The following is a 13,731-nucleotide window of genomic DNA, read 5'->3' as shown; positions in this document are numbered from 1 at the left end:
GGGTAAAGCTTCTGCCTGCAATGTGGGAGACTGGGGTTCGATCCCTGGGTCGGGAAGATCCCCTGGAGAAGGAAATGACAACCCACTCTCGTACTCTTGCCTGGAAAATCCCATGGACAGGAGGAGCCTAGTAGGCTACAGTCCATGGGGTCGCAAAGAGTCGGACATGACTGAGTGACTTCACTTTCACTTTCTAACCATCTTGTTCTCTGTCATCCCCTTCTCCTGCCTTTAATCTTTCCCAGCATCAGAAAGTGAAAGAAAGACCCAGCATCAGGGTCTTTTTCATTGAGTCAGCTCTTCACATCAGGTGGCCAAAATATTGGAGCTTCAGCTTCAGCATCAGTCCTTTTAGTGACTATTCAGGACTGATTTCCTTTAGGATGGACTGGTTTGATCTCTTTGCAGTCCAGGGGACTCTCAAGAGTATTCTCCAACACCATAGTTCAAAAACATCAATTCTTTGGTGCTTAGCTTTCTTTATAGTCTAACTCTCACATCCACACACGACTGCTGGAAAAACCATAGCTTTGACTAGATGGACCTTTGTTGACAGAGTAATGTCTCTCTTTTTAATATGCTGTCTAGGTTGGTCATAACTTTTCTTCCAAAGAGCAAGCGTCTTTTAATTTCATGGCTGCAATCACCATCTGCAGTGATTTTGGAGCCCAAGAAAATAAAGTCTGTCACTGTTTTCATTGTTTCCCCATCTATTTGCCATGAAGTGATGGGACCGGATGCCATGATCTTCGTTTTCTGAATGTTGAGTTTTAAGCCAACTTTTTCACTCTCCTCTTTCACTTCCATCAAGAGGCTCTTTAGTTGCTCTTTGCTTTCTGGCATAGGGGTGGTGTCATCTGCCTATCTGAGGTTATTTCTCCCGGCAGTCTCAATTCCAGCTTGTGCTTCTTCCAGCCCAGCGTTTCTCATGATGTACTCTGCATATAAGTTAAATAAGCAGGGCGACAATCTACAGCCTTGATGCTGATATACTCCTTCCCCTATTTGGAACCAGTCCGTTGTTCCATATCTGGTTCTAACTCTTGCTTCTTGACTTCTTAGAGGATAGCCAGTTGCTTTTGAGGAGTGGGGAACCCCAGTCGCTCTGGATTTCATAAGAAGTTGCAAATTCAACTCATTCTGGGGGATTTGTTACATAAACAAATGCATCCTCTCCACTCCAGCTGGTAAATGGAACTGAATGAGCTGGATTCACTTTATGCTTGTTTCCATTTTCACTATGTCCGTGCATGTGTCCTGGAGGAGATGGGGAAAGGGCCGGGAGTGGGAAGAGCGGATGTGGTTACCTGCAAGACTGAGCGAGGCGGCCAGGTCCCTTATTAACTTCCAGCCACGCCTCTCTCTCTCCTTTCTGCTCTACTAAAGAGCGCTGACTCACTCGAAGGGGCACAGAAACCATTGGCAAAGTTGCAGTCATTACTTCCCCAACCATTTCATTCTGACACTTCTATGCGGCTAAGATTTAAGTCTCTCAAGAACAGAAGCAGCAAATGCCAGAGTGATTTTTGATACTTAAGCCAAAGTGCTTCCAAAATAAAACATGCTCATGTGTTCATTTCTGCTCCAAAAATGCCAGCAAGGACCCTCTTTTACTTTTGTTTACCAAATAGATTGCTGGCCCCTCCGTGGTGCACAGAACACCTGCATAGGATTTGTATCTGTTGGAAAAAATGAAAGGCCACTTGGGCTGGATATCTCCCCATCACTTTTTTTTCCCCATGGGCTTTCTCCCCTCATTAAACTGAACTGCTGCTCTTTAGTAAGTTTGGTCACTCTCTTGTTCAGTAAGAAGTTTTAATTCCTAGGAAAAGAGGACTGGAATTAAAGCTATGCTATATCACAATATTGCCCATGAGTTTTTTTTTTTTTAATTTAACTTTTACTTTATATTGATGTATGCTTGATTTACAATGTTGTGTTAATTTCAGACTTCAGCACAGTGATTCAGTTATACTTATATCCATTCTTTATCTCCCCATCATTGACTGTCTCCTTCTCGCTTGCTAATTGCCCTAGTTTTCCTAGATATTCCAGCATCCTAGATTCATGGGATGCTGAGGTGCTTTTTCCATCCCCAGCTCCATAGTAATGAAGCACTGTTCCCTAAACCGACCCTCACATCCCTTCCCTTTGCCCTGCCTCCCCTCCCATAGTGATTGATTTTAGTCTTGCCTTGTGTTTTAAGTGATACAGTAAGCTACCAAGTGAAAGTTTCTATTGAGACTTCTGGGTCAGAAATAATCATTCCCTGTAGGATGTGAATAAAGAAGCACTTGGCCCCAGAAACTGTCAGCAGCTATTTTGAAACTGCAGAAGCAGGATGAAGTTGGTACCATAGAGCAGGGCAGCAGAGGCGAACTGGAGCCATGGTTACGTCATTGAACTGTTAGAGTGATCTCTGCCCAAAGCCAGCACCAGCTCTAGATTTTTTAGGTGCATAAAGTGATACAATCCCTTCCATACAGAAGCCAGCCTGTTGTGGATTATTCTGTCACTTGTAACCAAAAGCATCCTGTGAGTGAAAGTCACTCGGTCATGTCTGACTCTCTGCGACCCCATGGACCATACTGTCATACAGTCCGTGGAATTCTCCAGGCCAGAATGCTGGATTGGGTAGCCTTTCCAACCCAGGGATTGAACCCAGGTCTCCCACATTGTAGGCAGATTCTCCCACATTGCAGCTACAAGAGAAGCTCTAAAAGCATACAAAGTAATGTATAATTTCTTAAGAGCAAAAGCTTTCTTTCAAGATCTATTTAACTCCATGGTATATCATTAACATATACTAACCACATGAGTTAGTAGCTTTCTTAATAGCTTGGCCTTCTTAGGGGATTGAGTTTCATTTAAGGTGGGTATATCACTAAAGCAAATAAAAACAAATGTCACTTTTTAACTTTTTCCTGGAGGGTCTGGAATTTAAGCTATAGCACAAGATCATTTCTATTTGGTGACTAGTTCATCTTAATGAAGTCAGTAGTATTCTTTTGCCCTTTTGTTGAATAAGAACATTTAGAAAGCGGTATCAAATGTCTAGCTCACAGCTCCTACATATAAGAGTTTTTCTTCTAGGAAGATCACTGTTAAAATAATCCTGGCTGCAGCTCTGAAAATCAGTGGCCTCAGAGACTGTACTCCCACTAGGATCTGATTCTCATCTCCCGGATGAAACAGTGTCTCAAGTCAAGAAGCTCTGAGGTCCTCTGCTTTCTCTCCTCCTTTCCCCCATTTAAATATGGCCCATTCCCTTCTCTTCTGTTTTTCACATGTTTTCTTCTTTTCCTTCTCTTCCAGTTTACCCTAATCTGGTTCTTCTCATTTTATTCTGGATTTATTTTGCCTTATTTAATATCACCATCTGTCTGCTCACTCTTCCAGATTTTGCCCACGCCATCATTCCCAATCAAAAGTTTGGTACCCCAGGCATAATGTTTCCTGTGTAGCTGAGGTATGCTTGGTCATTTTAATTTTATGTGCTAAAACTAAAAGATTTGATAGACTACAGCTTTTTAAAAAATTAATTAATTTTAATTAGAGGCTAATTACTTTACAATATTGTAGTGGTTTTTGCCAGACATCAACATGAATCAGCCACGGGTGCACATGTGTTGCCCATCCAGAACCCCCCTCCTATCTCCCTTCCCATCCCATCCCCCAGGGTAAACTACAGCTTTCAACATATTTTCCCCTTTCTGCTTGATCATGTTCCTCTGATAATGATTCTAAAATATGTTCCCCATACCACTAGTGGCAACATTATGTGGAAACTTGTAAAAAGTACAAATTGGGTGACCCATCCCCAGATATACTAAGTCAGAAACATGGGGGATGGGTCCAGTGACATGGATTTGAACAGCCTTCCATGTGATTCCGATGCATGCTGAAGTGTGAGAAACCCTGGTCTAGATAATTTTTCCTCCTGTCACCAGATGGTTTTCATTTTCCTATAAGATTTCTTAAAGGGAATGAGGGTGTGGGAAAAGTACTTCCCCTTTAACTTGACCAGCCCTGCTTCAATGAAGGATGCCTGTGAAAGTATGTCTGTGCGCTGCCTTCTCTGAATTCCAGGGCAAGATCATTCTATTTTCATAAGCTGCAGCTGGTAGCAACTTGGAATATACTTCAGAGCCCCTGCTCCTGGCAACAGTGGCAGTTTTCCAGCCCATGCTGGCACTGCCCACAATGACTTCTAGTAGGACAAAAAGAGAGATTTTCTTTTAAAAAGGAAGAGAGGGATTCAGTCTCAAAATCAAGACATCCAAAATGAAAATCATGACTTACTGCTGACCCTGGCATTCCTCCTGTGCTCCTTGTTCCTCTTCTGTGTATCACTGATTTCCTAGACGCTCGGCTCCTAGAGTCACCCTTCTCCCCTCTCTCTTTTCAGTCTGCCGCATCCACTCCCACCTCCTAACCTAGGTCATCTTGCCCCAGGAGATGTCATGGTTTTCTTCTCCTCCTCCCCATTATCTCTTCTTTCAATCTGTCTTACTCACCACATACAGATGAATTTTCCTTAAATAATCATCTCTAAGTTGTTACTTTCTTGTTGAAACTGGGCATCGCTGCCTACTGGCCAAACCCATCAGCCTAGAACTCCAAACTCTTCGGAATCTGACACAAATACATCTTTCTGAACATCTAGGAACGCCCACCCTAGACAGTCTACCAGTTGTCCCCTGTTGACCATGCCCGTTCCTCCTCTGACTCTTGCTCTCTCCTGGGACTGGAATGCCCCACTCAACATGTGTGCTTATCAAAGCCTGTCCTTCTCTCCAGGACTAGCTCAAGCATCACCTCCACATGGAGTTGATCACTCCAGGCCACGGTGCTCGTTCCAGCCTCCAGATCTCCATAGCCCTTTTGTCTCCACCTTTATCTCACATTGTCACCTTTCCCATCTCTCTGCGTGCATTACTAGTAATGTGATCGTTGAGTCTGGGTTTTGTAGAGCTTTGTGTGCTCAGTGTTGGTGTAGGTCTCCTTGAGCATTTATTTACAAATGGGGAAAACATGCAAGTGGTCGGTATTTAAGGAATTTTCAACATGTTTATATTTGAATGAGCTTTATTTGTAGATGTGTAATGTTGTTCTTGCAAGTGTAAAAAATAAATCTGTTATAAATAATATGCCTCATTACTTTCACTGTTTTGACATTAGAAGTATTAAGAAAACATTCCTAGCATGAGCATAGCTCAACTTGCTTCTGAAGAGCTTTTGTAAAAATATGGATTTATGAAGCTCTCTTTCTTTGGAGCAAAAACTTTTAATGTCACAGATATGTGTATGTTAGTCCCTAATATTTTAGACATCAAAACAAAATTCAGGGTAAAGGCTTGTAAACACGAATTGCTTTTTGCCATTTCAAAAAACATTAACTTCATTTTAGTGAATAACTGAGGTGGTAATTCTGCTAGAATATCCAAATATTTGGAGAAAATAAGAGTTTTAGCACATATTATTTTATTACCTGTTTTATTAACTCATCTTTTTCTTTAGAATATCAGAATGTTTAGAAATGATGGCAAATATAATATTAATATTTATACTATTTCAATACCTAATACTAATTTAATAACTGAACTAGCTTACCCCTCAATAACAAAAGAAGAAAGCTTTTGAAGCCTCTGTAATACACACAGTATCAGTTGGTCAAAAACCTAAATTATAGTTTTACCCTAGGAAATTCAGTTTTATGATTTTTAAGAACATCACAGAGACTAAAATTAGTTCAGGAAATGCTTACAGGTTCCAGGGGAGAACTATCTTAATGAACTAATAAACATTAGTTCTATTTCTAATCAAAATATACATAGTGTTTCTAAAATAGTCCAATTTGTTCTCTTAAATAGCATATGAACTATTTCTTTTTTACATATTTGCATAATAGAGGAAGTATTCGTGGAAGGCCTCTTATGTGTGATAATATTTAAAAAGCCTTCGTTTTCACATAGAAGTATCACTTCTCAGTACAGTTTCTTCACAAGGTCTATAATAGTTTCAGGGTCAAAGTACCCAGCACAGGCACGTGACTCATTCCAGCCCCTCGGCAGCCTGTTCCTCCGTTCCTGCTGTTTTTCCGGCTCTGTCGCTCATCACCATGCCTTCTGCAGGGAGCTTGAGGGCCTTCTTCCCTGCAACAGCCCCACCTCCCCATCAGATAGTCCACAGTCTTGATTGTCACAGTGCCTCTCCTCCAGGGACTGGAGAGGAGGGGTCCCAGGCACTCTTTCCCCACGGAGCTGAGTTCAGAGAAGCACTTTGGTCCCAGCAAGCTAAACTTAGAAAGGGGCTAAAAACAGACTTCTAAGAAAATGGGATTTGTTTGGATAAAGGAGAACCTATAAAACTTTTATAATTCACAAATGCAGAATTAACGAGCATTTTTTTCTAGTGCTGCTGGGCAGCTGCTAAAGATCGAGGAGTCACTGCTTATTCTACTGAACGCAAAATGACAGTGTAGTGATCGTTATCTAAGTCACTTCTAGAGAGGGAGCTGAGGCCTGAGAAGAATTGGCTGTTTTATGTGAGCAGGAACTTTAATATTTCTCTTCACATGTGGGTACTCATTGCCATGGGCTTCCTAGGTGGCTTAGTGGTAAAGAATCCACCTGCCAATGCAGGAGCTACTGGAGATATGGGTTCAATCCCTGGGTCTGGAAGATCCCCCAGGGGAGGAAATGGCAGCTCCACTCCAGTATCCTTGCCTGGAAAATTCCATGGACAGAGGAGCCTCGCAGGCTAAAGTGCATGGAGTCGCAGAGAGTTTGATATGACTGAGCAAGTGAGCACGCACGCCAGCGCTCATTGTCAGCCTTTCCCACTAGATCTGAAGGAGCTCGGGCCCCCATGACATGCTTTCTTCCCTGGACTTTGAAGATAATCACTCTTTTCACTATCCTACTCCTCTGGCTACTTCTTAGATTCCTTTGCTGGTCATCCTCACCTTTCTAACCTCTAAATTTTGGACTGCCCCAGAGCTGTCTCCTCAGATTTCCTATTTTTTTCTGTTTAACCTATCCCCTACAACTTCATCCTATTCCTCAGTCGCTCAGTCGTGTCCGACTCTTTGCGACCCCATGAATCGCAGCACGCCAGGCCTCCCTGTCCATCACCAACTCCCGGAGTTCACTCAGATTCACGTCCATCGAGTCCATGATGCCATCCAGCCATCTCATCCTCTGTCGTCCCCTTCTCCTCCTGCCCCCAGTCCCTCCCAGGATCAGGGTCTTTTCCAATGAGTCAACCTTTGGCATGAGGTGGCCAAAGTACTGGAGTTTCAGCTTTAGCATCATTCCTTCCAAAGAAATCCTAGGGCTGATCTCCTTCGGAATGGACTGGTTGGATCTCCTTGCAGTCCAAGGGACTCTCAAGAGTCTTCTCCAACACCACAGTTCAAAAGCATAAATTCTTCGGTGCTCAGCTTTCTTCACAGTCCAACTCTCACATCCATACATGACCACAGGAAAAACCATAGCCTTGACTAGATGGACCTTAGTCGGCAAAGTAATGTCTCTGCTTTTGAATATGCTATCTAGGTTGGTCATAACTTTTCTTCCAAGGAGTAAGAGTCTTTTAATTTCATGGCTGCAATCACCGTCTGCAGTGATTTTGGAGCCCAAAAAATAAAGTCTGACACTGTTTCCACCGTTTCCCATCTATTTCCCGTGAAGTGATGGGACCAGATGCCATGATCTCCGTTCTCTGAATGTTGAGCTTTAAGCCAACTTTTTCCCTTTCCTCTTTCACTTTCATCAAGAGGCTTTTTAGTTGCTCTTTGCTTTCTGGCATAAGGATGGTGTCATCTGCCTGTCTGAGGTTATTGATATTTCTCCGAGCAATCCTGATTCCCGCTTGTGCTTCTTCCAGGTCAGCGTTTCTCATGATATATTCTGCATATAAGTTAAATAAGCAGGGTGACAATATACAGCCTTGACGTACTCCTTTTCCTACTTGGAAGCAGTCTGTTGTTCCATGTCCAGTTCTAACTGTTGCTTCCTGATCTGCATACAGGTTTCTCAAGAGGCAAGTCAGGTGGTCTGGTATTCCCATCTCTTTCAGAATTTTCCACAGTGTATTGTGATGCACACAGTCAAAGGCTTTGGCATAGTCAATAAAGCAGAAATAGATGTTTTTTCTGGAACTCTCTTGCTTTTTCAATGATGCTTGGCTTTATATAATTGTCCGAATAGTGATGACTCTATTTATATCTCTTGTACCTCCATCCCTGACTGAATCCCCCCAAACACCAGGCTCGTCCCTAGTTGTCCTCAACATCTCCACTGGATGTCTCCAAGGCACTGGTCAATAGCAAGCTGCAATGAACAGGTCCAAAAGTGAGCTCTGAGTGGTAACTCCTCAACCTGCTCCTCCTTCAGCTTTCCCCATTGCTGTACCCTTGTCTTTCCTCAGGCCAAAAACTTGGAATCCCCCTTGACTCCTTTATTAAGGCTTTCACGTCTGTCATGCAAACCATCAGCCTATCCTGCAAAGTATATCCAGATACTAACCATGACTCGTGACTATTTCCATCATCCTGGCCCATTCAGGTCCAAGTTTTCCATTGCCTGAAAGATTATAATTGTTTCCAAATCAGTCTTCTTCCATCACCTTATATTTTATTCTCAAAGTAGCAGCCAGAATGATTTTTTAAAAACGTAAGTCAGATTTGTTCAAAACTGTCTAATGGCTTTTTGTCTCACAGAAATGAAGTATTTAGCATGCCCACAAAGTTAAGATGATAATCAGTCATTCTGCAGAGAATCTGAAGAATAAACATTTGGATATATCTCTTTCTAAAAAAAGCTTAATGCAAAGTATTTATTATTGATAGTTACATACAGTAATAATCAACAACAATCGAACACCGCTGCAGTTCCCAGTGTTTATGATTTATGCTATCTTCTTCATTTCAGAGTTATACATTATGGATATATCTTAGGAAGATATGGTGTGCCCATCATGGGCTGCTCATGTCCCAAGGACAAACATCATAGCCAGAAATGGACGATCTAATTTGTTAGAAGCTTGACAAAAAGTTAATTGTGAGGAATTCTGAACCTGCAAATCAGCAAAATGGCTTTTTCTTGGAATTGCTGCTTAATTTGATCCAAATCAGTAAAGATTGAATTGTTCTATTTCATAGGCATTGACATTCCATTGAAATGAATCATCTTTAGCATTTCTAAGTTGTTGTTGTTCAGTCTCTAAGTCGTGTCTGACTCTTTGCAACCCCATGGACTGCGGCACACCAGGCTCATAGGTAGAATTAAATTTACATCACAAATATTTGTGAAGAACTGATGTATCCAGGTAGGGTCTAACAATACCTGGAGCACTCCAGGTTTCATTTGAAATAGAAATATAGGCAAGATGTTTCAAGAATACCAGTGGGAAATAAATCTAATTATCTGATACAAATAGCAGATTGTTCATATTCATTCATCCACTCATGCAGTCAACAAACAGTGAGGATTCAGTGATAAGACCTGCTTCCTGTTTTTGTGAAGGTTGTAGTCTATAAGGGGAGACAGACATGAAGAAGATTAAGTGTAATAGGGTGGGATTGTAGGGTAACGGTGTTAATTGAGGGATGTTAAAAGTGCCACAGAAACATAGAAAAAGATGGAAAGATAAGGAAATTGAATCTGCTTTGTGAAGGCATCTCCTTCCATCATTGTTCATTTTATCAGTCAATGCTAGATACTAGCAGAGCTCTATGCCCAACAATATAATCCCAGGAGAGAGATAGCTAATAAACAATCACAATTCAGTTCAGTAGATGCAGTGGCTAAAGTGTGCCCAGGGAGCCATGGAATGGGCAGGAAGGACACCTCAGCCCAGGAGCCAGCAGGCAGGGAATGCTTCCAGAGGAAACTGAGCCTCAGGGAAGAGAAGGGTTGCAAAAGATGGCATTGCCATTCAGAGAACCTCAAGTATACAGTGTGGCAAGAGCATGGATTTTAAGGAGGAGCTCTGGGGGAAAGGAGGCTGGAGAAATACATAGGAGACAGGTCTTCAATGGCTGGCAGTCTTTCCTGTAGCATTTAGAAGGAAATAAGAAGCATTGACAAATGGAATGGGCTTCCCTGGTAGCTCAGCTGGTAAAGAACCTGCCTGCAATGCAAGAGACCCCGGTTCAATTCCTGGGTCAGGAAGATTCCCTGGAGAAGGGATAGGCTATCCACTCCAGTATTCTTGGGCATCCCTGGTGGCTCAGATGGCAAAGAATCTGCCTGCAGTGTGGGAGACCTGGGTTCGATCCCTGGGTTGGGAAGATCTCCTGGAGAAGGGCTTGGCAACCCATTCTAGTGTTCTTGCCTGGAGAATCCCCATGGACACAGAGCCTGGCAGGCTACAGTCCATGGCCTTGCAGACAGTCGGATGTGAGTGAGTGACTAAGTACACGTGTGTAAAGTGAGGAAATGGCAATAAATTTCTGTTTTAGAAAGTTCTCTTCAGCAGTAGGGCAAAGGACAGAGTGGAGAGAAGTGATACTGAAAGCAGAGAAGCCAATCTGAAAGCTCCAGTGATTCAGGAATCCAGGACATCAGTAAATGGTGAAGACCTAAGTGGGGGGCAGTGCAGGGGCCAGAGTGAAGGGGATAAGGAGAAGGACTGGGGAAGCATTAGGGAGATAAAGCAAAAACCTCGGTGCCCAAATGTGCAGGAAGGGTAACGGAGAGGGTTGTTTCTACGATGGCATACAGTTTTCTGATGTTGGACTAACCGTACTTATTAGGGGCCATTCCCTCTAAAATGGTCTGCCTCCCCTAAGGAGAGCTCAAAACAGCCACTGGGAATGCCAGGAAAAGTGGCAGAATTTCATTTACACTTTTCTCAGTTTTTAAATTTCTGTGTATATATATGTGTGTGTATACCAAGTCGACAGTAAACTAATACAATGGTATATATATATACAATTAAAAAATATATATTTGTTTGGCTGTGGTAGGTCTTAGTTGTAGCATGTGGGATCTAGTTCCCTGACCAGGATTCGAACCTGGGCCACCTGCATGGGGAATGCCAGGGAAGTGCCTATAATTTATAAATAAATGAGTCTTCGTATATTATAGGGTATGCACAGTATTTTCTTATCAGAGATGTATGATCAAAAAACTTGAAGCCTGAGTGCAGGATTATAGTAGAGAAAAAAATTGGCAGTTAGGGGAAATTCAAAGTGCATCCAGAATATCTAGGCAGAAATTCCTACAGGACTGTCCTATGGAACTTTCTGTGATCATAGAAAAGTTCTAAATATGTGTTGTTCAATATGGTGGCTAGTAACTACTTATGGCCATTAAGCACTTGAAATGTGGTTCATGCCACTAAGGAGCTGAAATTTTTAATTTTGATAAATTTAAATTTATTTAAATAGCCTCATGTAGCTAATGGCTACCATATTGGAAAGGACAAATCTAAAACTTAGAGGAGAGACCTGGAATCTCATTCACTAAATGCTTCCACTGGCTAAGCATTTTATACACATTTTAAAACACTGTAATCACCCCAACTCCCTTATGGAGTAGACAGTATTATAAAAGAAAAGAGTTAAGTTTTTCTTTACTCTGTCCTCTTAATAGTGAAGGTTTATATCGCAAGGAAGAGCACATTTGCTCTGAAATATGTGTATTATAGATATTCTTCAGTGTTAGTCACTCAGTCGAGTCTGACTCTTTGTGACCCCATAGACTGTAGCCCATCAGGCTCTTCTGTCCATGGGATTCTCCAGGCAAGAATACTGGAGTGGGTTGCCATGCCCTCCTCCAGGGGATCTTCCCAACCCGGGGATCAAATCCTGGTCTTCTCCATTGCAGGCAGATTCTTTACCATTTGAGCCATCAGGGAAGCCCATACTCCTTACTGGAAGATATGTATGCATCTTCCAAGCACCAATTTTCTTTTCTTTTTCTTTCAGGTGGCTGGCTCTGTTGGAGATTCAAATATGTATTATTTTAATATTTTATTATTATGACTGTAGTCTTCTGGACCCATTGCCCAAACAGGTAAATCTTCAGAATTTTGAATAGCATGACTTTCAAATCTGAGATAAAGTCTTCATTTTAATTACTGGATATGAGCTAACTGATTTCCTCACTTAGGCTCATCTTAACACTTCGTCTCTGCAGACTGAGAAACATTCCCTTAATTCTAAGTCAATTCTGTGTTCCCCATTATCACAAGACTGGGATCTAATGATGGTGTTTTCACCACTTAGTGTTAGGAGATCCCCAATGAATTATCCATTTTAACCCTTTATCTGGGTATAATAAACATGGCCTTGATGTCAGGCTTATTTCCCTAGAAAGACATGTCTGTGTGTCCAAAAGTGAGCCATGAGCCACGAGTCATAGCCGTTAGTCCACTTGGTAGCAATGACATAGAAGGAAATTAACCCAACAATAGAAACAGTGAACCGCAATGTGAAGACAATGACCTTTCCCCACCTCTGACCTTTGGCTCTCTCAACCATTTAACTTGGTGTTTCTGTGGTTCTCTTCTCTTGGGCCAATGGCCCTCAAACTGGTGTGAGCATCAGAATTAGCTGAGATAGAGGGGGCTTGTTAGAATACAGAATCCTTGGCCCTAGCCCTAGAGCTCCTGATGAGTAGATCTGGCAAAGGACTTGAGAATTTGTATTTCTGATAAGTTCTGGGTGCTGCTGCCGCCACACTTTGAGGACCACTGTCCGAGGAAACAGGGGAAAGTCCAATTTAATTCCAGGTGTTTGGATGTCCCTTTGAAAACTCTGGATAAAAGGTGCTATTTAATTTAAACTGAGGCTGAAGCTCAGAAATCAACGATTGCAATCTCAGGGCTATTCACATAGCATTTTGTGCTATGATTTACTCTTGACATACTAAGGGCTAATATATGGAGGGATAAATAAAACTCCTGGGTGACATTTCAACAGAAATTCTGTAAGTGCATAAATGACACTGAAAATATTATATTGCTCACAAATATGCACATTTCAGCACTTTGCCTTGATTTCTTTTGCACTTCTATTTTGAGTACAAGCAACAGTGATAAAGAGCTCTCAAAATCCAATGATGAAAGGGGGAAATCAAAACACCCTTCACAAAGGTTTTCAGCTGAGTACAGTTTTGTTGGCAAAATGAAGATCCGGGCCAGGATTTACAGGCACCAAATACTAGTTTCTGATCTTCCAAGTTAAATGCTGCGATATTGCCCAGGACTGACTCAGCATCTATTTTCCCACCAGTCAGAAGACACAGGAATGCCTTTTCACATCAGAAGGATGTCAAGCCATGTGACGGATAAAACTGGAGATCAGTCATTTTGACCAGATCCTTAGGCAGGGTTTTTTCCAGCACTTTCTTCCCCGCTAAGAATTCTAGTATTTTTATACCTTTTTTTGGTTTGTTTTAAAATACATCCTATTTCTATTTTGACCCTACTAAGAACATTTTTCAAAGAGATGTGACCTCAGTTTGTAAAAAGTACAAGTCTGAGAGAATCCTTGTCTCAAAGGGCATTTCATTTCACAGTTCTTATTTTAGAAAGATAAATTGATATTATTTAATTGTTGGACTTATTTTACTAAGTTGTGAAAGGAGGTGATCAAAAACTAGAGGCAGTGACCTTCCAATCACCAGGCTCGGATAAGCTGCAGCAGGGAAGGGGGAGTCACCGGGGCATGCTCCAGACCCTTAGTCATCAAGTGCAGGAAGATCATGGGGCTTGGAA

General features: G+C 41.9%; 1 protein-coding gene across 5 annotated transcripts in view; it reads left to right on the top strand.

The window, feature by feature from the left end:
- The window catches only part of LOC101120701 (24-hydroxycholesterol 7-alpha-hydroxylase), a 99,445-nt gene that overhangs the window by 68,654 nt on the left and 17,060 nt on the right, over positions 1 to 13,731 (top strand). For all 5 annotated transcript variants that reach the window (XM_060403217.1, XM_027958406.3, XM_042237365.2 and 2 more), the window contains one exon: positions 11,939 to 12,026. In XM_060403217.1, the coding sequence (XP_060259200.1) occupies positions 11,939 to 12,026 (88 nt within the window). The remainder of the gene's footprint in view (positions 1 to 11,938; positions 12,027 to 13,731) is intronic.

The sequence above is a fragment of the Ovis aries genome, chromosome 20 (assembly GCF_016772045.2).
Source record: "Ovis aries strain OAR_USU_Benz2616 breed Rambouillet chromosome 20, ARS-UI_Ramb_v3.0, whole genome shotgun sequence".
NCBI lineage: Eukaryota > Metazoa > Chordata > Mammalia > Artiodactyla > Bovidae > Ovis > Ovis aries.
This window is presented reverse-complemented; position numbering and strand designations above follow the sequence as displayed.